At 48.2% G+C, this 25,781-nt stretch overlaps 1 protein-coding gene across 1 annotated transcript in view; it reads right to left on the reverse strand.

The window, feature by feature from the left end:
• ERICH6B (glutamate rich 6B) overlaps nt 1–14,267 on the reverse strand; it is a 43,537-nt gene extending 29,270 nt beyond the window's left edge. Inside the window, exons 1-3 of the mRNA XM_089899532.1 lie at nt 13,863–14,267; nt 8,259–8,304; nt 4,544–4,662 (exon numbers count right to left, since the gene is read on the reverse strand). Of these exons, the coding sequence (XP_089755658.1) occupies nt 4,544–4,662; nt 8,259–8,304; nt 13,863–14,187 (490 nt within the window). The 5' untranslated portion in view covers nt 14,188–14,267. The remainder of the gene's footprint in view (nt 1–4,543; nt 4,663–8,258; nt 8,305–13,862) is intronic.
• Nucleotides 14,268–25,781: the final 11,514 nt, after the last annotated feature.

The raw sequence follows: 25,781 nt of genomic DNA on the forward strand, positions 1-25,781 counted from the left end.
TTCCACAGTTCCCTGATCTAATAACCTTGTCAAAAAGTGACATAAAAGCCAGTATTACTTGATCTGTTCTTATTGATCCTATGCTGGTTCCTTGTGGTCATTTTGCTCTCAGTTATTTGCCCCAGATTGGTCACAGACTCATTTCCCCAGTTCTTCAAAAACCATAAACATGATTAAACTCTTCTCTCTCTGTAGATATTCTGGGGTAGACTCTATCTCGGTCAGGACACAGCAGTTACCATTCTTTTCTGACCTTCTCACCAATCTTTGGTGTCTGCTATTTCTTTTTTTTTTTTTCGATGTTGGGGGTAGGAGTTTATTAATTTATTTATTTTTGCTGTGTTGGGTCTTCGTTTCTGTGCGAGGGCTTTCTCTAGTTGCGGCGAGTGGGGGCCACTCTTCATCACGGTGCGCGGGCCTCTCACTATCGCGGCCTCTCTTGTTGCGGAGCACAGGCTCCAGACGTGCAGGCTCAGTACTTGTGGCTCACGGGCCCAGTTGCTCCGCGGCATGTGGGATCCTCCCAGACCAGGGCTCGAACCCGTGTCCCCTGCATTAGCAGGCGGATTCTCAACCACTGCGCCACCAGGGAAGCCCTCCCGGTGTCTGCTATTTCTTGCTTAACTTTGCTGTACCCTTGTCAATCTGAAGATCATCTTCTTTCACAGAGAAGTCAGAATTCAATAGCGATGGAAGAACATGATTTTCTTTGAATCGTTCCTCAGCAGGCACTAAACAGTGGCTCTGTGTGCCTTGATCTACTTTTTGCCCGAATCATATTTGAAAAGGACCCCTCTTCTTTTGTTGCTGTCTGCAGTATTATTATTATTACTTTTTGGTAAGAATACGTTTACCCTGGACTTCAGCTCTCCTGACACTTTTCTCAAAGTTCGAGACATTTTCCTACTTTTATCGTAGGTAACAATCATATCTTTTTTAACCTCTGCATGTGATCTTTCAAAATCCGAGTCCACTGAAAGGAACTCTGTGCAAACACTGCTTTGCACTTTTTTTTTTTTTTTTTTTTTTGCGGTATGCGGGCCTCTCACTGCTGTGGCCTCTCCCGTTGCGGGGCACAGGCTCCGGACGCGCAGGCTCAGCGGCCATGGCTCACGGGCCCAGCTGCTCCGCGGCATGTGGGATCCTCCCGGACCGGGGCACGAACCCGTGTCCCTGCATCGGCAGGTGGACTCTCAACCACTGCGCCACCAGGGAAGCCCTCTACTTTGCGCTTTGGGGAGCTTTCCAACCTTCTTCTTCATTTGGCCAGGTGACTTGAAGTAACTACTCCAACTGATAGCACTTGCCCCTCTCTGTTTTTCCTCACCCACGTTTCTATACATAGTGTCTCCATGTGTACATATTTCTATACACAGCTCCTTTCTTGTTTTTTTTGTTTTTTGTTTTTTGTTTTTTCCGGTATGCGGGCCTCTCACTCTTGTGGCTTCTCCCATCGCGGAGCACAGGCTCCGGACGCGCAGGCTCAGCGGCCATGGCTCACGGGCCCAGCCGCTCCGCGGCATGTGGGATCTTCCCGGACCAGGTCACGAATCCGCGTCCCCTGCATCGGCAGGCGGACTCTCAACCACTGCGCCACCAGGGAAGCCCCACAGCTCCTCTCTAACCAAGACTGTCTCTTCATCATCTACCTTCTCATCACCATAGCTGATCTTGAGCCTGATGAGAATTCAGCAGCAGTTTCGCAAGTATGTAACCAATATTTATAGGCGCTTACTGTGTGCAGGACGCCAAGTCTTGAGGATTTCTACAAGCAGGGTTATAATGCTCTGTGTTAGAATTTCTGGTGTACTTTGTTCATGACCCTGCTCTGTGCCTGGCTGGGTGGACACCTGAGGCCATAAATAGTCTTTCTGGCCTTCCACCTGCTTCCTCACACGAGCCACGAGACATTCCCGGTGCCTTTAGCCTTCCTTCCATGTCAGACCTGCCACTCTCTGTAGTAATAGGTTTCAAGGATTTATTTATCTGGGTGCTACACCTCCATATTTGGTTCAAAGTGCTATTTGTAGAGTCCATGTAAAATGCTGTTTCTGACGCACTGGAGTTGAATAGTCCCGTAATAAAAAATGCTTTAGAAATAGGAAACTAGCACCCATGAAATCTGTTCCACCCTAGAGGTTCTCTGGTTCTCCACCATTCCTGTGCCTGGAATCCTCTGGGATCTTGTTAAGGATGAGGCAGGGATGTTGATGAGAAAGCCTGGGAATCTGCTTCTTTACAGGCGCCGGGTGCTGGGGATGCACAGTCCTGGACCCAGAGGAGTAACACTGCTAACACTGTCACTTCCGCTCACTCCTGGGGGCCCTCAGTCAGCACTTTGAATTGCTTTTGCCTTGATTGACTGTGTTTCTCCAACAAGTGGATGGGTGGCTTCTGCCCTGGGCTAAAAGCAGATTCTCTTTTGCATCCACCGTGCTCGGGAACCCTTAGTGTTCTGTCCTCCACCTGCAAAAGGCCTGGCTTTTCTTCATGGCAGGGGCCTCTGCCTCCTCTTACCTCGATTTTGAGCTCCTTCCTGGGGCTCCATGCTTCCTGGATTCCCCTTGCACCCCTGCCCCGGTTACCTCCTCTTACAGCGGTTCACTCTTCCAGAGGAGTCTCTTAATGAGCCTCTTTGCCCCATTCCACTGTCCAGACACAATCAGTTACCTGTTGCCAGCAAATTCTGCCCAATTATTATGAACACTCTCCAAAAGATTGATTGTAAACCATAGGCAGAAGGGAAAAGAAAAACCTTCACGAATTCTAGGGAGTTGCTTACTTCTCCTTGTGTTCCAATCTCTGCTGTAGCCACCATCCCCTCATGTCTCTGCAGGAGCCTGGGGTATGACATTGACCCTGGCTTTAGTTGCTGCAACAGTGTCCACACCTTTGGTCCAGGCCACCAACATCACAGGATCTGATCAGTAGGTATTGCTGCGGGTGGCTAGACTTTCGCTAAACACTAAATACATGTTGGCTTTAAGGAACTCAGTCCTGGAAAAGACTTAGCTACGAAACATGCCCCTACAGACCAAATAGGCAGAGCGCTTAAAACCTAAATTAGATCCAGACATGACTGGCTCTGTAAATGAAGCTTGGGGACCAAAAGGATCGTGAATGAACACGGCAAATGAAGCGGTGATTTCCGGAGGGTCTCTCTCTGGAGGTGGGCGCATAGTGGTATGAACAGGCTCTGGTGACTCCCTTTCCACACCCCAGGCTTCTCCTATCTCTTTCTCCTCTCCCACATCCTTTCAAGCTTAGCATTGGCACTTTTCAGGTGATTACCCAGTAAATGACTTCGAGAATCCTGCTTATGAATATTTAGATAAACGCTCAGATTTTCTCCAGCTGTCATACTTACTGACTCTGAAATGGTTCCTGTTTTCAGGGCTCTATCGGAGCACACACACTAATAAAAATCCCACATGAACCGATTTAGCCTGTAAAAGACTCCTCGTCACGTGCTGGCAGCCGGCACCATGGAACTCCTGGCTTGTGTGGGCCTGCCTCTGCCGCACCATTCTCCCTCATAGAGTTTCTGACTCTTAATTTCATTTAACCACATTTGAGCTACAAAATTTAGCAGGCACGGATGGGGGCAGGGGAGTGAGGTGCTGGTCGGGAATCTAATTTACCGCTGCCATGACTACAGATGTGAAACGCATGTGTGAATTTGTGATGGATCAGTCTCACTAAGGCTGGCTTTAAATTACTGATAATGGCGAGAAATGCCATTCCGTGCTGCACCCCCAGGATCCTAGGGCGAGGAACCTTTGGGCTTCATTGGGCAGAGGATTAAGATCCTCAGTGCAGTCTTGCCCAGCTGTCTCTTGAGTGTCTCCTAGTTGTGGCCACAGAAGTTCCCCCTGTGGATGGTCTTGGCTCGTTCTGAATCAGGGCTGGCTTTGACTGCACACTGAGATGGAGAGTCTGGGGTGGGTCCCAGTCCCTTCACCATGTGATTGTTCGGAGATGGCCTCTCTCCGCAGGGAACCAGCCTGTAATCTGGGAAGGAAATGGCCTGTGTCCCCGAGGGAAATAGGGCCTGTGTTCATGTAGAACAAGAACAAGAAAACTGGGCTTCCCTGGTGGCGCAGTGGTTGAGAGTCTGCCTGCCCATGCAGGGGACGCGGGTTCGTGCCCCGGTCCGGGAAGATCCCACGTGCCGCGGAGTGGCTGGGCCCGTGAGCCTGCGCGTCCGGAGCCTGTGCTCCGTGACGGGAGAGGCCACAACAGTGAGAGGCCTGCGCACTGCAAAAAAAAAAAAAAAGAACAGGAAAACTAATGAAGGGACAAGGGGAAGATCGCAGAAGGTGTTTGTCTTAGCACTTTGCAGATGCTCTTTCTCTGAGGGGCGTCTGGGATGAGGAAGGGGGTCCCAGGGTTAGGGTGGCACAGGAAGCATCATGCATCATCAGCCCGATGGCGACTACTCCAGCCTCCATATTCCACATCCGCGGAACACCCGCAAGGCCACATCTCCCCAAGCCCCCAGGAGCCCTACTGCGAGGTGGATGCCGGCTGTGGGGTCCCTTACCCTGCCGGCTTTCACAGCTCCACTCCGTCTGCGTGCTCTTGTCCTGCAAGTCCAGGAGCTCTCCATCGTGCTTCACCAAGGATGTAGACGGCATCGTGTCACCGAGGAGAAGCCTGCTGCTGGCAGGTTCAGGGGGTGGGAGGAGGGACAGCAAAGAAGGTGGTCACCCGAGGGACGCCAGCAGCAGAGGGGAGCAAGGGGTCGGTCCACCTCCAGACAGGGGCCGGGTTAGGAACCCAGAGCTGTGGCCTGCGGGGAGGTTGTGGTGGCGGCGGCTGCTTCCCGGTCCCCGCGGACTTCGGCCTGTCATCGGTGGTGGCTGTCACCGGTTGGAAGGGACCACCTTGTGGACCGTGGAAAATAGGCCTGTGTGCCATGCGCAGCTTCACTTAGAGTGACAGGCTCTGGGGGTGCCTTCAAAGGCCAATCAACGGGCCAGGCCTCTGTGCCGGACAGTCTAACCTTCCAGAACATTCTGTGTCCCTGCTGGCTCACCACCCTGCTCATTCCAGTCGTCCTTCTTGCCTCAGAGCTGCCTCAGGCAGAGCGGAAAAAATCAGCAGCCGTTTCAAGCCGAGCACCGACGTCTGTGCCCGCCAGTCTGCCCACTGCACATACCACCATCTTCGAGAAAGGCTTCCGCGGGGCCTGATGACAGGGCGCTGGGTGCGAGGCGCAGGCCCTGCTACCCGGGAGCTCGGGATCAAAAGGGGTGACCCAGCACCCCGACCTACATCGTGTCCTTCCTCAGGAATCTCTGCCTTTTAACTGGGACAAGAACCTGTGATTCAGAGGGATGAGAGGGGCTTTTGGCCCTGAAGCCATCTCGTGGAAACTGGCCCAATTGGCAGAGACAGGCCTGAGGGGAGATGCCCGGCCTGTCAGTGGGCAGAGACTGTGGCGGCAGAAAGAACCTAGACTTTGGTGTCAGGCGGTCCGAGCTGAAGTGTTGGCGTTTGCGCTAGAGTGGAGTAACCTTGGGTGAGCCACCTAACTTCTCTGTGCCTCGGTTTCCGCACCTTTTTGGTAATTGTACCCCCTCCCCCAGGTCCGCACAGGTGAGGACAAAACGAGAGTGGGCAGTGTTGGCTGTCGTTGTTTGTAGAGGGAAAATGAGAAGTTCAGTGGCCCTTCATGAGACGGGCCTGTTCCCTGTCGGGTTCCCTGATGCAGGGATCAGGGGCGGGGGGCAGAGGGGCCGCAGTCTGAGGCTGGGGGCGAAGAGTTGAGGAAGAGAAGAGGAGGTAGCTTGCTCTAGCCAGAAAGCTGTTCTCCCTTCAGCATTGCTGGGAGTGCCAGGCAGATCTGTGCCAGTTCTAGGGGACCCGGGGGAGGGTCCGTGCCAGCCTGTGGGCTGGGGCAGAGCAGCTGTGTTCTCAGGATGCACCACTAGCAAGGGGCCCCGGGGGCAAGTGGCAAGATGCTCTGGTCTTAGGTCAGGTGACCACAGGGCTCAAGAACCAGTGGAGAAGGGTGAGCTTTTTAGGCAAGTGTCAATCCTTGCCCTGCTCCAGGCCTCAAGGCCACATCAGGAGACCCCCTGGGGCTCAGTTTCCTTATCCTTCTGCTGGGATAATGCCTGTCCTACCTCACTCACCAGGTGCCCACGGGGACCCAAGGAGATAATGCAGGTCCCCATGGATGGACTTTGACAAATCAAAGCTGTTGACAAACACAGGGATTATACTTAAGGTCATGGAGGGCCGCTCTGGTCATTTCCATGCTCATGTACACTTGCCCAGCACTCTCCTTGCCACGCCTGCCCCCGGCTGGGACGTTGCAGGGCTCCTGGGGTGCCTGCCAGAGCTCTGCTGTGGCCTCAGCACCCAGAAAGCAGGACTGGGGCTCCAGCCTGCGTGGCCAAACACCACCTCCCTGCCCCATCGGCAATGTGGAGATGTTGCAAGCAGGAGCCCCTGTCCCGAGATCCCAGGCCTGCTCCTGCAGCCGCTTCAGAGTGGGGAAGGGGCCTGGCATGTGCCTGGGGACCTTGCGGACGCATGTGGAAGAGGGGGCCTTCCCGTTTACAAGGGACCCATGAAACACCTGACCTGAATCTGCTCCCTTCTCATCCCCCCTGCCTTAGCAAAGAAACACGAGTGGGGCCCTTCTTGCCCGAAGGGGTTTGTAGAGGGTTTGGTCTCTCAGCACCCTTGTGTGAGGAAAATCCAGGGCCTCTCTGAGCACCCCCAGGCCCAGACCTGGACTCGGGGGAGGCAAGCCGAATTGCTCAGGGACAGACCCAGGTCAGGCCCCAGGCTCCCCGCAGGGCCCCGGGAAAGAACGGGAAACTAACTCAGCTGCAATACGAATAAAAGATTGGACGGGTGCTTGTGTTTGGAATAAAGCTGACCAGGAATCAAGCTCCTTGTTCTGCATGTGCTAAGTTTTCCACGTGGTGGCTTGTGGGAGCAGAATGAAGGATAACAGCGATCCACAGCCCTTACCGCACGTGCCCTGTGTGCTAACCTCTGCTCCACGTGGGCCCTGTCAGTTAGTACATTTAATCCTCACCACAGCCCCGGGAGTCGGAAACTCTTCCTGTCCCCATTTTACAGGTGGGAAAACTGAGGCAGAAGGTTAAGTGGCTGCCCTGTGGCACACAGCTGACTGGGTGGAGCAGCTGCGATTCACACCCAGGCAGGTGTGGATCCCTGGCTCCAGGGTCCCTGTTCTCCATCACAGCCTTCCAGAGGGTCACTTCACCATCAGGCCCCTTCAGTACCACGTTGCTTGCTCCTCTGTGAGTATCAGTAGCTGAGGTGCAGGGGCCTCGGGAAAGCACTCCCTCTTAGGGATTGCCTTAATAGGGCTGGACCTGGCAGATACACGGTGCTGAGCCTCTGGAAGCGTGAAGCGTGGAACGGAGGGGCCGGTAGAGGGCGGGAGTGGGGAGCTGGCCTCACCAGGTGGAGGGGAGCCCCGTGCAGAGTACTGTACCCTCAAATTGTAGCCTGTGTCTTTCCTGCACAGAAGAGCTGGGGTTTCGTTCCAGCTTCTCAGCGTAACCCAGCTGGCCTTGGGCTTTCTTTGTAGCTAGTGTCAACCCACTTCACCAGTGGAGGTCAGTGGCTGCCTTCCCCCAGTCATCCTGCCTTCCCCCAGTCATCCTGGGGCAGATGTAGGGGATGAGGACTGTGAATCAGAGGTCTTGTGTCCCCTGCCCCACATGGGTTTCCACAGAGCTGAGCACACAGAGGCTTCTGTCCACAGCTGTGTCAGTGACCGTCTAGCGTGGGCCAAGCCCTGTGGCGGGAGTTTCATGAACACTCACTGCGCGATTACTTAGAGCTTGGAATATGCCTGAGCAAGGAAGACGGCAACTGCCTTGTGGGTGTTCACTCATCTCTTCATCGCGAGCGCTGCCCAGGGCCCTTGGCCATTTCTCCCCAGCTCAGCCTTCTCTCCAGACTCAGCTGTCCCCTGCCCTTTCCTCTCCGTAGTTCTGGGCGCCCAGGACCCTGATCCTGGGACTCGTCCCTCAGCTTGTGAGTGGCTGAACAGCAGAGGGGAGCTGTATCAGGAGGTCCTTTGTGTGTGACTTCTAGGAGACCCCCGCTTGAACTGTGCCTTCCTCGGGGGTCCTGCTCCCTGCGGCCCACCCCACTCTCACCCCCACTTCCCACCTTTGGGACTGCAAAGGCTCCTGAAGCATCATCCCTAAGCATGAACTTCCACCTGACTTATCAGAAAAAAAAAAATCAAAAACTTTTACCTTGCTTTAAGACTAGGCAGGGTTTGCGATGAACGAGCCTTGAATTCTGTTGGAAAAAAGAACAGAAAGACAATGTTGAAAAAAAAAAAACAATCTTTCTATTAAAAAATCTGTTGTTAAGTATGTGATGCTGGGATTGGGGTGGAAAGGCCCTGATTTACAGAATTTTTCTATTTTTGCTTTTCGTTAGCATTGTCTCTCTTAATGGTTTCCTTTAGAAATTATGAGGTTGAAATTTGATAAAATTAGAGAGAACTCGAGAAGGTAATTTTCGTGAAATCATGGATTTGGGACATTTAGGTTTGCTTTGTTAATCTTTTGAGTTATTACAGAGGCCTCCCTCTGTCACAGGATGAAGGACATCTATCTATACAGGAGAGGTGGCTGAGGTTCAGAGGATATAAATGTTTTAAAGATTATTTTTCCTGTGTTTGTTGGCAATCTGTATGTCTTCTTTGGAGAAATGTCTATTTAGGTCTTCTGCCCGTTTTTGGATTGGGTTGTTTGTTTTTTTGATATTGAGCTGCATGAGTTGCTTGTAAAGACTCTATTTGTGTCATTTAATCACCTGACCGTTGGCTTTGAATGATATGACATCAAGAATTTCAGGTACAATTGGGATAAAATAGAGTATAGATTCTAGAGAATGGCACAGTGGAAGTAGTAAAGAGATGATGGTCAGAAAATTTGAACTTGAAACTTGAATGTTCAACACTTATCCATAGTTTACCCATGAGACAGACTATTATCGAGGAACATCACTTGGCTATTAAAATGATGTCTACAGAAATTAAGCAATACGGGCAAATATGGAAGTCACAATACTAAGTTACAAAAGTAAAATGCAGACTTCTTTTATATACAGCATATTTAAAGTGGTAAAAACAGGACAAAACAAGGACCACAACCACCAAACACACAAAAAACGAGGGCAGGAGGAGCAGAGTAAAAATGATAAAATGTGAATCAGCTTTACTTATATTTGGATGTTGGTAGGTTGGGCGTTATTTTTCTACTTTTCAAATTTTCCACTAAAAAAATGAACAAAAGTAGATTTTGCTTCTTTTTATGTTACTCTTCTCAAATTAAAATATGCATGTAATTTATTAAAAAGCAGAAACAAAGGGTGAAAGGAGGGAAGAAAGGAGAAAAGAAAGAGAAGTGACTAGAAGAGAAAGAAGAGAAGGCTTGGGAGGCTGTCTTGGCCCCTCTAATTATTTTCCATGACCTTGGAGAAGTCACATACCCTCTCTCAAACTCCAGGATCCGCATCTGTGAAGGGGGCAGGGGGTAAAGAGTGGCTGGAAAATGGAAGGAAACGGATTGCGAAATATACACTGTACACCCTGTGCCACTGGACCGTGCTCCCCACCTTCAGGGCAAGACACACACAGAAAGTGATACTGTTTGTACAGGAGCAGAGTGGAGGCTGGGGCGACTGGTCTTGGGGCTCAGCATCTCCCCCCAGTAGTGGCCGACTCCTGGCACCCTGATGGGGAAGCTCTGCCACTATCTGTGAACTTCCTGCTGGACAGGTTGTCTGGCTCCCATCTCTGCCTTATCGGTGTATCTCAAACCTTTCTTATTAAATCCACAGAATTGCTAGGTTCCCCCTTTGGAAATGGTCCTTGGGGCACCACCTCTCAACTGGAAATGGCGACCAAATTATAGCATTTCGGCCAAATAGCATTCAGAGCCACCAAAGAGGAGCTAGCAAGGGGAAAGAAAATCAAATCCAGCCGAGTATATGCATCAAAATACCATTAGGTAAGAACATTACGAATCAAAATGAATATACTGTGACATCTCTACGGCCTTATTTGCCACAGAGCAGAATTCATCTTTAGGAAGGTCTTGGGTTCTAAATAAACAAAAGGGGCCTCATTGTGGGGTGGTTTCCTGTTCTGTGACAGCATGACAGAAATGTAGATCGTACTTCTTCCTTCCTGCACCTTGTGAGATCAGAAAAACATTTTTACACCTGACAGTTGTATGGGGTGGGAGAGCTTTCACAGCATTTCCAGAATGTTCTTTCATTTAATTGCCGCAATCACAAGGAATTTTTTCACGTGGGGAAAGGGAGACTTGGAGCAGGTAGTTGACATGCCCAAGGTCAAAGGCCCACCCTTGTGCTGGATCTTCTGACTCTGACACCACAGGGTTTACACCCATGTTTCACAGAGATGATCTGGAACCTCCCAGTTCCAATCCACCCTTGTGCTGGGTCTTCTGACTCTGACATCACAGGGTTTACACCCATGTTTCACAGAGATGATCTGGAACCGCCCAGTTCCAATCCACCCTTGTGCTGGATCTTCTGACTCTGACACCTCAGGGTTTACACCCATGTTTCACAGAGATGATCTGGAACCTCCCAGTTCCAATCCACCCTTGTGCTGGATCTTCTGACTCTGACATCACAGGGTTTACACCCATGTTTCACAGAGATGATCTGGAACCTCCCAGTTCCAATCGGGGGAGATCAGTCACATGTGGTATTGATTATTCAGTGACAGTCGATGCTGCATTTACATTCAAGTTGCTCGTCTAATTTTATTGGGTTTTCTCACAAATCATGGAGAAGATCATCCCTTCTTTTAAAGAAGAGAGGGGGTGAGGGTTGTTAGTCTGACGTACCCTGATTGGTCCAGGGCAATGGGAGACTCTGACCTTGCTGCAGAGTAGCTGGGTGGGGGCCCTAGATTCCTCCCACACCCTAGTTCATTGCATCTTCTCTTGTGTTTTTGTTCTGTCCATTTCACAAAAGAGGAAAATGTGGCCAGGGGATGTAATTTACCCTTCACAAGTCAATGGTAAGGAAATAATAAAATATAATAATAATAATAACAACAAAAATAGCTAACACCTACATAGTCTTAAAATGCTATGCCTGGCATAGCTCAAAATGCTTTATATAATTAAACCCCTTTCATCCTCACAAACATCCTATAAGGTAGGCCTACTGTTATTCCTAATTTACAGCTAAGAAAACTAAGACACAGAGAGGTTAAGTGACTTGCCCAAGCTCATGCAACTAATAAGTGGGAGAGAGCTGGTGTTCAAACCTATGCAGTCAAGGTCTTGAGAGAGGAAGAAAAAAAAGTGTTCTTTGTGACAGGTTCATGTCTGCCACCAAATAGACAAGTAAATAGCGTGCATGCTCCTTTCTCCTCTCCTGCTCCTGTGACAGACATCACTGGCGGATCGTGGCACACTTTCCTGCTGAGCCCAAACGAGGTGTCAAAATCTTTCTCATTGCAGTGCTTCACCACTAACCTCTAATAATTAATCCGTCAGCATGCGACATGGAAGCCCATTTGTCATTTCTTGGGCTCATTTTATAGGCGCCGATTAATTCATAATGCTGTTTTAAAAAATAAGTATGGGTGATTGGGATTGACATATACACACTACTATATATAAAATAGATAATTAATAAGGACCTACTGTATAGCACAGGGAACTCTTACTCAATACTCTGTAATGGCCTGTATGGGGAAAGAATCTAAAAAAGAGTGGACATATGTGTATGTATGACTGATTCACTTTGTGGTACACCTGAAACTAACACAACGTTGTAAATCAACTTTACTCCAATAAAAATTAAAAAAAAAACAACAAAAAACAAAAACAAGAAAAAAGGTGTGTGTGTATGTGTGCATGTGTGTGTCTATATATATGCCTGGCTTTGTGAAATGAATGAAACTGAATTTGATTCAGTTTGCATTTACTGAGGATCTGAGTCAGGAAAGCACTCTTGTTAGGCTCTGAGGTTCAAAACAAGAGATAAATAAAGTTACATCATAAAGGTATTGGGGAGAAATTATACATAAAGAAATTGTGATGTAAATTCTTTTGAAGATTTAAGATCCTCTTGTAAACCCCTTCTTAACTTAATCTGTTGTGTACAGTCTGGCTTGGCACCCTGGGTTTTCGTAGACTAAGACACGCTTCCATGTGCCTTCAAAGGCGTTTTAGTATTCCCCTACAGGTTTTTCAGTGCCTCTCCAATTTTTGCTAGCAGGGCATTTATTTTCAAAGCTTTTGCTTTTATACACAGTTCCATTCACTTGACAGCACTGTATTTGTCCTATTCTAGTGGGTAATATATTTACAAAGGTCCGACACATAGCAGGGACATGTTAAGAATGCTTGATTCATACTGTGCAGAAGAAATGGCTTGAATGCTAGTTTTCAGTGTTAGAATCACACTTGGTCCTTGAACAGCAGGGTTATTAGGATTCTGAGAGGGAGCTCAGTGGTAGAGGCGCACAGAAAAGAGAATTTCCCAGCAACAGAGGAATGAGCTCTCCAACGTACTAACTTCTGTGAGGGCAGTAGGAATGTAGGATGATACATCTGATTTGATGCAGAGGACGTAAAGGCAAAACACCTGTGTGGCTGCCGAATCCACCCAGCTTTCAGGATGTAGGCAGTGTGCAATCAGACTGGGATTTAAAAATTCAAGCTCCCTGAGATGCTTGCGGTTGGTAACAGGACGGGATCCAGAAAAAATAGTTTAGTTCTGTTTCTAGGTCAACATTAAGATGATGCAGATGACCTGGATTTTTAACTTTCCGTTCCCGGTTGGATATGTCCATTCAGTCATAACATCGAGGGAAGACACTGTGTGGGCCTGTGAATAAATACATATCAGCCACTTGGAGCAACAGCACAAGGAGACCACTGCCAAATAATAAAACCCAGCTTAAGGACAAGCTGCCAATTGCAGAAACAGTATTGGAAAAATGTCAGCTCTAGGATGAGAGAAATCACTGCAAAGTTAAATACCCTCCAGCAGGGTAAGATGATGCCTTCCAGGGGCTGAACGGGCACCCTGGGAAGCATACTAGTCTCTGCTGACTTAGTAACAGATTGTGGAAATGTATTCTAGGAAATAATTAGAGCCCATTAATAAAATTAGCTCTAAGGGTGTTTATCAAAGTGCTGTTTTAAAGAGTAACCAAAAAATCAGAAGCAATAAGTGATCAGTAATAGGAAATCAATTAAAATGTTACGGTTTGAAAATATACAATGTGATGCAGCCATTAAAGTGACTTGTAGAAAATTGAAAGCATGAAATGATATTCCTGTAAGTATGTAATATTTATATGTAATTATAATACAGAAATATAGAAATAAATATACCTTAAAGGGCAGGTTGCAAGCACTATATAGTGTCTGGGGAGGACATAACCAAAGTGTAAAAGCGATTATCATCTCTGAATGGGAGTGATTTTTGCTTTCTTCTTTTTATGAATATACAGTTTCTCAAACATCTACCATGCACATGTATTACTTGTGCAACAAGGAAAAAGAAAAGATACAAGTTAGGGGGTGTTTTCTGTTTGTCTTATTTTGTTTTTTACGAACAGGCGCTTCCCGTTCATCAGGTCTCCTTGTCTGCTCCGTAGGCTCAGTGCTTGGGGGCGCAGCTCTTGAAGTTATGAGTAGAACTTGGTCAGAAATGATTCACGAGCATGCCAGCGCGGTGCGTAGGGTCGATCATTTGCGCTTTGGCCGTATCTCAAGCCTGTTCTTTTTTCCCGGACATCATAATGAACTAGAACTACCATCTATGGGATGTTCGCCCCAGATACTCACCCTCTTCCAGAAACTTTTCATACAGAAACATTTTTCCTTCCAGCAGCTCTTTCTTCTGTAGATACTTTTCCTCCTTCAGATACTCCTTTTCATCCAGATACTCCTTTCCTTTCAGATAATTTTCCTCCTCCTCCAGGTACTGATATTCCTCCGGGCTCTCTAACTCTTGAAGAAATAAAAATTCTTCCACTGAACTCTCCTCATCTCCCTCAGTACCTTCTTCCTGTGAAGACAAGGTCTGCGTGGAGTGGTGGAAAGTTGTGGAAGGGTGAGGAGGTGATGCTCCCGATGGCTGGAGATTTCTAGCAGACATGCTGGGAGGCATTTAGCAGAGGAAAGCCTTCTGCAGCAGGCGGAGTCACTACTTCATCACCCTGGTAACCGAGAAAGGAATAAGACCCCATTAGTCAGGAATTACCTACTGCATGTCGTTCACTCATTGCATTCCGTGGTCTTGGGATGGCCCTTTGAGTATGCATATCAGTACATGGTGGCCTGTGAAAAGGCACAAAAAGAGAAGGCAGAGGTTTTACACCTCCAGGAGCTGGTTGGAGAGACCACATCTGAAGGCAGCGCCTTTGAAATGACTGCACAACATGAAGTCAGTGAGGAGAGCTGGAAAGTGAAGGAGCCATCGGTGTTTAGTGGTGCAGTCATTAGAGAAGACTTTGACTTAACTCATCAAGAACTATTTATTGCTACAGTGATCAGGACATAGACTGTCTTCCAGGAGCTTCAAACTGGGGAGAGAAACAGATATTCAAACAGATTTCTGTACACAGAGTGGCAAGCACAGTGGAAGAGGTCCAGGCAGGGTGGTACAGACACAGCTTGTGGGGCCTTGGTCAGTGAAGGTCCCTGTGGTTGGACGTCTGCCAGGCACGAGCTCCTGGCCACGCCCCCTGCTGGAAGCACCACCCACCCACTCGGCAAAGTGTTAGTTCACTCAGCAAACACCCATTTTTACTCCCCAGATTTAGCACAGCTGTGAGCACCTACCTCCCCCCCGGGGCGTCTTCCATGTTCCACCCTATGCTCCATCTGTACCTTCTATATTTTCATTAAAGTAACGATTTTGCTATATTACATAGTTTGTTTGCACATCTGTCTTTCCAACAGAGTGTGAACTTCTCCATGGCGGGAAGGATTGATTCTCGTTTGCAAATCTATTTCAGATCCTTCCTCTCTTCTCTGCTCTACTGTGACTACCCGCAGTGAACTGTACCATCTCTAGTCTGGATTATTGCCACATGCTCTTAACTGGCCTTCCCATCACCACTGCTGCTGTCCTGTAGTCGTTCTCCACGAGGAGTGTTCTTGGGAAAATATAAATCACATCAGGATATGCATTGCTTAACAATCCCCCGATGGCTTTCTCTGGCACGGAGAATAAAATGTGAACCCCACTCCAGGGCTCCCAGGGCCCTGGAGATGTGGCACCTGCCAGTCTCTCTGACTTCCTGTCTTATTGTTCCTTCTCTGTTCTCCCACTCTGTTATTCTCTCCTAGAGCACCTACCCTGTTTCTAGTTATGGTTCTGTTTCCATGTTTACTTGTTCAATATTTCTTTTCCACTATATCTACGTGTCTCAATGACAGTGACCTTATGTGGCCTGTTCCCCGCTCTCTCTCCCATGGTTGGCTCAGTGCCTGATGCATCATAAAGACACCCAGAGTAAACGATCAGTGACTGAATGAAGGACCAAGAATAGATGGCTCTAGAGCAGGGCACCCCAAAGCTTTAAAAATGATAATAGTTATTCTGCACAATGGGATAAACTGCAGATAACTGGCCCAGAATCGTCCTGTTTGCTCTGAGGGCTTAAGAGGTAAATCTCTTGGCCTTCCTTTTCCCAGATCTCTGATTGGGAAGCTCTGTTCTAGGGAACCAGCCAGATGAGGTCATGAGGATCACTCTCTAGCATATGTGCACCCTGATGCCTGAGATGACGGGTGTGAGGTCAAAGACATTCATAATGAGACAGCCTGGGACCCGGGACCTGGGACCCTTTACTGCAGTGCTTACACCTGGACAAACGTCTCCTCAGGCAACAGAATATGAAGAAACTATAAGGGACTAAAAATAATTGCACGCATGTGCAGTTGGGGCAAATTATGAACAGCAAAGCTACGAAAAGGTCAAAACCCAGCTGCCACTGCTGAGGAGCCGGGAATAAAAGGAGGGAACCGTACAGGATCCCTACAGGCAGCACCACCAAGGGGGCGGGCAGACGAGGTAAGCCACTCCTCCCACCCGACCTCACTCCGTTCGAGGGCCCAGCTCACGTCTGCCTCGGGGAGCGAGCAGGGGCCCCTCTTACTTGTTTTGGCTCCTGACGCTGCAGCACGAGTCCCAGTAAAGTCTTGCCTGCATTTCTCGTCTGGCCTCGTATCAATTTCTACTGATTAAAGAGTCCAAGAACATGGGTCGGTATCAATAATGGGCCATATTTGTGCACCTGCAGGGTTGCTAGGGCCCTTGGATTCCTGGATTCCCATAGGATTAGCCTGGGTCGCTGTGGTGAACGTAGAGGTGCTCTGCCCAGAGCTCTTTTCCGAGAACTGCTTGCTGCCAAGCGGCGGGGCATGGTCAGCACCCAGTCTCGGGCCCCAGCGCCCTCAGGGTCTGCCTCATCTGCCTGGAGCCGCCTTCTGGAAGCCACGCCCTTCTTGGGGCACCCACATCTGGTGACAAAGCAAGATGGGGGTGTAAAAATCCAGGCGGGTCACCTCTGAGAGGTCGTAGTAACCCACGAGCCTCCTCCAGGCGGGCTGGGCTCACCAAGCCTGCTCCGCTGCACCGTCTCCCTCGGCCTGTCCTGCATCCTTGCCCTTCCTTTCTCAGGGGTTTGTCCCTAATACACATTTTACGTCTCAACAGGTTGCCTCTCAACAGTTTGCATCTTAGAGTCTATTTGCAGAGAACCCAGCTCCTGACAGGCAGCTTCACAAAATGTAAATCTGGAAAAGAATTGAGGGCTTCCCTCGTGGCGCAGTGGTTAAGAACCCGCCTGTCAATGCAGGGGACACGGGATCGAGCCCTGGTCCGGGAAGATCCCACATGCCGCGGAGCAACTAAGTCCGTGCGCCACAACTACTGAGCCTGCGTTCTACAGCCTGCAAGCCACAACTACTGAGCCCGTGCTCCGCAACTACCGAAGCCTGCGTCCTTAGAGCCTGTGCTCCACAACAAGAGAAGCCACCGCAGTGAGAAGCCCACGCACCGCAACAAAGAGTAGTCCCCGCCTGACACAACTAGAGAAAAGCCCACATGCAGCAACGAAGACCCAACACAGCCAAAAATAAATTAAAAAAAAAAAAAAAAAAAGATTGCGAGATCCGGGGAAGAGAAGGGGAGGGGCCTGGTGGGTAGCTTGATGGTTTAGAGGGTGGGGAGTAACTAGACCTGCCGGGGCAGGGAAAACTGACCTGGCAGAGGGATGACAAGGCAGTAAAAGTAAAGACAGAGCTAGGGGCCCCCTATTGAGCATCTTGTGTTGGGTGGTGACCAGGAAGGCGGTATGATTAAAGTAACTCCAGAGCAGGCGGATTCTTGTGGCCGCTCACCAACAGTTAGGAAATAGAGCCTGGGAGCTCGGCCTGCAGTGGACTTGCTCTTTCTCCATCACTTGACAGCTCTGTGGTTTCCACAAGTCCTTTCATATAGGCTACCTCGAGTGCTTTTTGGAGGAGGTGAAGCGTAGCTCATACATGAGATGAGCGTGGAGGACGTTGCCTTTGCGGCAAAGCGTGAGCTGCAGGAAAGCTTTGGGGCTTATATATCTGTCTTTGGGGGCCTCATCTGTTTTAAAGGAACCTCTCCAACCTTATTTTGATTTAAAACCTAAACACACTACCTACTACAGCTGTCCGTTTGGAGTCCCCGCTTGCTCCTGATGCTTAAGCCAGAGGAAGAGGTCGGGGATGGGGAGAGCCCGGGGACAGGGGTGTGTGTCCAGCCGTGCCCTGGGAGCGGTGAAGGCGCACACCCAGCCACCAGCCACTCCGTCAGAGGTCTGCTTGCACATCAGAGACCCCCTGCCTTTCATAGTTTTTAGCTGCTCAAGATAAAAGATCAAAACCAGCTGGTCCCCTGGGCAGCCCAGAATGCGTTTATCAATGGCATGCTGTCACTCAGGGTTGAGTCTTTCTGTTTTCTCATCTGGCCTTGTAAACAGGCTCCAGGCGGCTACATTCTCCTTCCAAAGGTCGGAAAAGAAACTGCATTCTAGACACTGTTCCTTTAATTCTCCTAGAAATTTATAAGAAAAGCTGTCAGGCAGAAATAAACGGTAATGGCAACCTGATACCCAGTGTCTGAGGCAAATGTGTAGGTTTTGACTTGTGATTCAGATCTGGACTCATTTTGGCCCTGGTTTCTGAGAGACTGCAGGTTAATTTCTGGGGTCACACAGGAAACACCAGCTTTATAAGAGCTGGTTATAATCAGCCAATTATAGCTCATTCACCCCTAGACTAGCCTCACAAATGGCTGCCCCAGTCAAAGCGGGCTGCCAGATGTATTTTATTCAAGTTAAACAATTAAAAAGAATAATTAGAGTGGGAACTTCCCTGGCGGCCCAGTGGTTAAGACTCCACGCTTCCACCGCAGGGGGCGCAGGTTCGATCCCACATGTTGTGCGGTGCAGCCAAAAATAAATAAATAATAATTTTAAAAAACTTCTATTAAAAAAATTAAAAATTCGAGTGAATATTTAGAATTGGCAGAATTCGCACAAAAAATCAAGAGTTCTGTCTTCTCTTGGAAATGGGGGTCTCGGGGACCCTGAGCTGGCTTCCCCACGTGGGAACAGTGATGCTGAGTGCAGGCTGCCCTCTCTGCATGGGACCGCTCTCTCTCCATTTCTGCTTCTCTCTGCACCACTACCTGGAACCTGCTTGATTCCCAGGCAGGCTTATCATCACACGTGTCCTGTTGTTTTCTTGTAGGAGAGCCACAGTTCTCTGCCGTCTCTATCAGAAGATAGAGCCAGGTCTCTGTCCAAAGCAGGGAAACAAAAAGCTACCCTGAGAGGTCTGCTCTTGCCACTTGGCCTCCTCGTGCCGTGGCTTGATCTTTCTGGCCCCTGTGGAGGGTGGGACCTTCGATGGAGGCTGTTTGGTGGCGGCTGGTACCGCTTTGGCACAGTTCACCACTGCACACCCGCAGCCAGCGTGGCGGTTGGCACGTGATAGGCGCTCAGTAATACCTGCTGAATGAATACGTGGATGAGCGAAGAAAAGCTTTAAGAATGTGCTAAGTGCTTTGCCAAGTGTACTTGCTGAGGATGTGCTTATTTAGTGAAGAGGGGTAACACTTTACGCCAGAGGTCAACATAGAAATCCACCCTAGTCTTGTAGATTTCTACCTGCATGACTCCTTCCACGCGGTGCTGTAAGTGAGAGGCTGACTGAGTTCCCCATAGTGAGGTTTTCTTTCGATCCCACTTGTCATTCTGAGGGGCTGAGGCCAGGATCCCTGAAATATTCTTGCTTGAAATAAAGAGGAAGACACAAGTAACTAAAGCAAACAAACAGAGCACTCCCTCTGTAAAGAGCTGATTTGATGACTAGACTGAAAAGTGAGTGTAAGACAGCCCGGATGAGGCTGCTCGCTCAGTCTCTGAATGGTTCAGAGGTCCTCGCACTGGATCAGAGCCTTCCTCACTTTGACTCCCACCCCTTCGTCCGCCCTTTTCAGCCCTGGGGGGACCTCAGTGACGAGCTCTCACTCCTCTTCCACTTGACAGCTGCTTTATTGTCTGAAGGTAGCGACCAGACCTTTTCCCAGGACTCCAGGCCCAGCTCTCCAGCTGCCTTCTTAGCATCTCCGCTCAGACATCTACTCGCTGTGCCCAAGATGAGATCGTGCTCTTCCTCCCCGGGCCTCTTGGCTGATGACAAAGCCCTTGAAGTCACGTGACACTTCTCTGTCCTTCTCACCTTACATCAGTGCACCGGCAAATCTGGCTGGTTCAAAGGACCTCCTCGCTTCTCACCCTCTCCACATCCCATCACTTCCCCTCCTGGTCCGAGCCACCATAACATCTTGCCTGGGTTACTGCGGTGGCCTCCTAGCACATCTGTTCTTCACAGGGTAGCCAGCTTTCAAAACACAAGTCACCTCACTCCCCCAGGCAAACCCTACAAGGGCTCCCATCTCTCAGATTAAAGGCCAAGACCTACAAGGTCCTTCCTGATCGGCCCCCATCACCCTTTCCACCTCCTTCCCACTGCTCTCTCCCCCTCCCTCCCTCTACTTCTGCCACACTGGTCTCAGTGCTGTTCCTAACATGCCAGGCATGTCCCACCTGAGGCCTTTGCTCTCCCCGTCCTGTGGGCCTGCTCCGCAGGTATCTGCCCGGCTCACTCCCTCACCCCCTTCCCACCACCACCTCAATGAGTCTTGTCCCCCCTAACCTGTTTACTGTCACCTGCCCAGTCATGGCATTTCCCATCTCCCTTAAGCTTCTCCACTTTCCCTTTTTTTCCAGAGCATTTATCACTTTCCTAACATACTGAATGCTTTGTTCATTTGTTACTGTGTTGTCTGTCTCCTCGCACTAGAATGTAAGTTCCCCGAGGGCAGGGGTCTTTGTTTTATTCACTGATTAGCCCAAGTGCCTGGAACAATTACCATAGTAGGTAATGATACATATTTATTGAATGAAGGAGTGAATCATGGCCCCTCCCTTTTGTGGTTCCTTCCACCACTCAGTAGGTGGTGTGGTTTCTAGGTCCTTCTTTGAAGTGCTGTAGGGTGTCAAGAGCCCCCTAAGACGCATGGCTTAGCCCAGAGCCCAAGGCCCGGCCTGAGCGTGCAGCCATCTTCCCGGCACCGTATGTCGGGTCTGAGAACGCTCAACCCTGTGGGCTCTGTTAAGGCTTTCTGAGCACCCACTCCAAAGGGCCAGGTCGTTCCTTTCCCCTCTAGCTGGGACTTCCTCCCAATAAGTTTTGATTGGACAGCCAGCCATTTCCGATTAACTGGGTCCTCATCCAAATCATAGATATAAATGTCAAGCCAGAGAGCCCTGGGGACATGGCCCTGAGACCCCTCCCCTCTGCTCTGTGAGACCCTCCCTCTCAGCTCCCTGAGGCTCCTCCTTCTTGGCTGTCAGAGCCCCGCCCCCTAACACTGAGGCCCCTCCCCCTCTGCTCGCTGAGGCCCCTCCCCCCTCACTTTTCTGCGGCCCCTCCTCTTTGGCTCCCTGAGACTTATGTCCCCCTCAAGGTTTACCCGCTTCTCTAAGGCAGGGGTTTCCCCCTCCCCCGCAGCAGTTTGCTGCCTTTTAGGAACCGGGCCGCACAGTAGGAGCTGAGCATCGCGCCAGCCAGCGAAGCTTCATCTGCCGCTCCACATCGACCCCGCATGGCTCGCATTACTGCCTGGACCATTCCCCGCCCCCCTGCCCCCAAAAATGGTCTTCCACCAAAGCAGTCCCTGGTGCCAAAAAGGTTGGGGACCGCTGCTCTAAGGGGTGGATGGAGAAGTCCCACCCTATATGACCTGCCCTTCCAGGAGTCCCTGCAGCCTGTCACCTCTCCCAAGTACTCCCAAACCATCACAGGAAATGTCCTGGAATTCTGCACGGCACCAATATCAAACTCACTGGGTTATAAGTTTCCACATCTGCCTTCTCTTCTCCTTTTATTTAAATCAGGAAAATGTTCTCCTGTTTCCAGATTTGGGGTCCAACTCTCAGTCTTCTCTAGGCTTCAGCAATTTGTATAATACTTTGAGTTGTAAAACAATTAAATGTGCCCTATTGAATGTATGCATCATAGCCGTCTTGTGCAGCAAACACTGTTCACTTCAATTTACAGATGACAACACTGAGTTTCAGAGAAATCAAATGTCTTGGTTAAAGTCAGACAGTTACTAAGTGGCCAAGCTAGGACTCGGACCCAGGTCTGCTGTCCTCAAGAACAGTGTTCTTTCCCAACACCGGCTACTGAGAGGGTGGGCTGAGAGGCTGGCATTGTTTGGAGGGGAGCTCTTGGGGCACTAGCCTCTTCTTCACACTCTAGTTAAACATGCTTTCTCCATGATGAAGGAAGGAGGGTGAGGAAAGGGAGGGAGAGGAAAGTTGGGCTTCTGTCATTTACTATGTACCTAGAACAAAGCATGTTACTTTTTTTTTTTTAAACTTTAAAGATTCACAAAAGTCTGGTAAAGTATTATCATCCTCTTTTTCAATGAAGAAAACCAGGGCTCATAGAAATTGGGTAACTGGCCTTAGGCAATGGCTACTAAGCACCATATTTGGGATTCAGACCAGGACTGTTCCAGTTCCAAGTCTAGACCACCCTGTAACAGAGGGGATGGGCAAGAGGTGTCATCCTTCCAGCCTTTACAACTCAAGTTCTTAGTGATTCCTTCAAATATTCCGCGAACAAAGAAACTATTTAAAAGAACAAAGAAATAATATTTAGAGTTTCTAATTGCTAAAAGGAAATTCATTCAGATGAAAAGACATCACTAGTTAAAAGTTTACTGCACTAATTTTCAAGAGTCATATAGAATGGCTTTGAATTAACCTCCTTCAAACCTTCAATATTGTCTGAAACAAAGCAGGTAATTGTTATAACCGATGACATATTCATTTTCAGATGGCTCAGTTGAGCATTTCAGTAGAAGCGTGTATCTTGGGTGTGCCTGTCGACACTAACGGTGCGCTGAGGCACCTGTGTTCTTAACACGTACGAGCACACGCACAGGCTGCCTTCAGGGGCAGCAGGTGGCAGGAGAAATAGCACTGTCTTGGCTGAGCTCCAAACTGAATATGTGATTTTGAACACGTTCCCAGCTCCTCCCACACATTTGTCTAGGCTTCTTTTCTCACTTCTAATATTAATGGGTTGACCTAGAAGAGATGCGGATTCCTTCCTGCACTATGTTTCTAAAGATGAACTTATCACTTATTCAAAACGCCTGGGGCCAGTGTTGCGGAATTCAGATTTTTCCCTGATTTAGACTGGCCTTATGGTGAATATATCATAGATATATAACAACCCTAGAGGGGTCTGAGGCAGCACCCTGTAGTGAATCTTATTAGTATTTCTGCAGCAAAACACGTAATTGTTCGCAGTAAGTGGGATAAAGAGAAACTTTAAATAGTCTCCGTCAGTTTAGGCCGGATTTTGCTTCCAGCTGAGTTCTAGCAGGTCAGGTTTTGTGTCCAAATGAGTTTGCCACAGACTTCTCATGAAGACTTTCAGTTTTTAGAACTTTGTGGCTTACAGGTTTTGTGCCTCAGGGATTGTAATCCTATGTCTGTGTTTCTCTGGATGCCCTTTTGGTGGTCACATCTAGTATTTATCTAATGTTATGCTCTTGATGGGCAACAATGCATTTAAAATAAAATTCATGGAGATCCATTTTGCCATTGCTGTTTCTGGGATCACAGTGTGGCTCACAGGGAGGGCAGTAAGGATTATTTGCAGTCATGACTGTGCAGCCTTCAAGACCTGGAAGATGCAGCAGCAGTTACGCCCAGTTACGCTCATGGGCAATACTTACAATGTCAGGGAGTGAACTGAGTCCAAGCCAAGAGATTCTTCAACAATAACAGCTGAAAAAAAAAAGTTTCCTGGTTAGCTCTTAGTGACCCAGAAAATTAGCCAGAGAACTCCTCATTTCCTGAGAATACTGGATAATGGATATTTTTTCTAGGCTAAGATTAAATGGAATTTTTTTTTTTTGTAGTACATGTTTCTTCCTTAACCTTCCTTGGTCAGTAGGTCTCCCTGAACATCCACCATGGAAATCCAACCCAAGCAGCCCTCGCTTATATAACTCTCCTGCCATTCCACACCCCTGTCCTGTCACTAAATGGTCTGACCAGTCTGAGCACTGTGGCTCCCCGGGTACCGCAGAGAACTCACAGGGATGCTGCAGTGGACTTAAAATTTTTGAGGAAAACAGCCATACTCAACATCTGTTGGATATTGTGTGAACTACTAATTTAGATTACACTGCATCCCTTTCAACAGATGGCATATTTTGCAAAGTTGGATTTTTGGCAGTTGTAGAGATAAAAAGCAAGTCCCGTGCAAAAATCAGTGTGGAACAGGAAACAGGGGTGGCTGTGTGCAATCTGATTCCAAGACTGAAGTCGTGCAATGCCCAATGGACACACACATTCCAATAGTAACTAATTGTGGCTATTTAAGAATGAAGTAAAAGCATTATTGTTTTCTTTCAATTTTTATGTATTAAGTTGTGACATAAATATATGACATAAGGATGCAACACAAGTGTTTATTAAGTTATTTGGATATAACTAATAAATGAAAACCATTGCGGATTTCTTTTCGCTTAGGGGACACCATGAAAAATTCACTGAGATACTGAGAGTGCCATGAGCTGAGAAAGTTTGGGACCCCGTGGTATAATTCATGAAGTGGCTCAGACGTAGAAACTTGGAGCCATCCTTGATTCCTCTCTCTTTCATCCTCCCAAGCCTGCTAGTCAGTAAGTCCTCTCCACGCTATCTTCCAAAAATTGTCCTGAACGCATTCTTCTTTCTGTCACCACTGTGATCACTCTTGTCTAATCTACCATCTTCTACAATAGCCTCCCTGCTTTGGCTCTTGCATTCTAATCATTCTTCAGAGGTAACCTTTTTTACACATAAATTAGATCGTGTCTTAATGACCTTGCATGAAACCCTCCAGTGGTTTCCACTTCACTTTGAAAGGCCTCCAAGTCCTGCCATGTTGGCTCCTTTCTGGCCCTCCTGGAATCCCACTCCTCCCCTTGAGTCCCAAACTACAGCCTGTTCCCGCCTCAGGGCTCTTCCATTAGTCCTTCCCGTTGTCTGCAAAGTTCTTCATCTGGATCTTCAGATGCCTGGCTTCTCCTCCTCAAGTGTTAGTTCAAATGTCACCTCCTCCGTGAGGCCCTAATTGATCTAAAATAGCCCCTCACCCCCGAGGCACTATATATTTCATTATGTTGTTTTATTTTCATCGTAACATTTGTATCACATTCATTGATCTGTGTACCTGAGAATAGGAACTTTGCTCTCTTGTTTGCCATTGTATTCCTGCCACCTAGAATAATGCCTGGCACATAGTAGGAGGTCATAACTATGTGTTGAAATTAATAAATGCATAATTATTTCATATGGCTGCATGTTTGGATCACTCACTGATGGCTCCTAATGGAGAAGATCCAGAAGTCTGTTGGGAGAGAGGAAGTTGTAATTTCATTTGACTGATACATATGTGTGTGTGTGTATATATATACATTATATATATATATACACACATACTGATATATAGGTATATAAAATATACATTTATATGGAAACATACATTGTACAAACTAGGCAGTCTAATCAGTGTTGTCCTGTACTCTTTGGGAAGAGACAACAGATAGTAACCTTATATGAACTCCATTTTTCTTAGCAATATTAGCAGCACTGGTTTATCATATGTAATTATATTGAGTTGGTCAATGAGGCGTCTCATTATTCCATTTGTTATTATTCACAACAGGCAAGTCCTCTGACCCCTTCCTTTTCTTTCATTAAGAAATTGAGATAAAGTTGTATAAAGGAACATTTCTACAACTATAGCACTAAACTCAAAGTGGGAATGCCATTGTCCAGCCTAAACTCGCAGATGTGTTCTCTTGGACGACACTAAATCCTGGAAGGGGGCGTGGCAAAGCGGCAATAGGTGTGGAATTATTCAGCATCTCCGGCAAAGAGCAATGGGGATTAAACAGAGCTTTCTTTAATAAGATTAATTCTGGAACACTACCAGCGATTTGGCATATCCCCAAAGATACAAGGCATTTGTATCTATGTAAGATTAAAGGAGCTGTCACAAAAAGCAATTTTATTTTTCAACATCAAAGAGATGCTTCGAGGGATTGCTGGAAGGAGGCACACTGCAACAAATGCAGGC

Source organism: Delphinapterus leucas, chromosome 18 (assembly GCF_059928025.1).
Source record: "Delphinapterus leucas isolate spDelLeu-1000000601 "Yukka" chromosome 18, BTC_Dleu_Yukka2, whole genome shotgun sequence".
NCBI classification, from domain to species: Eukaryota; Metazoa; Chordata; class Mammalia; order Artiodactyla; family Monodontidae; genus Delphinapterus; species Delphinapterus leucas.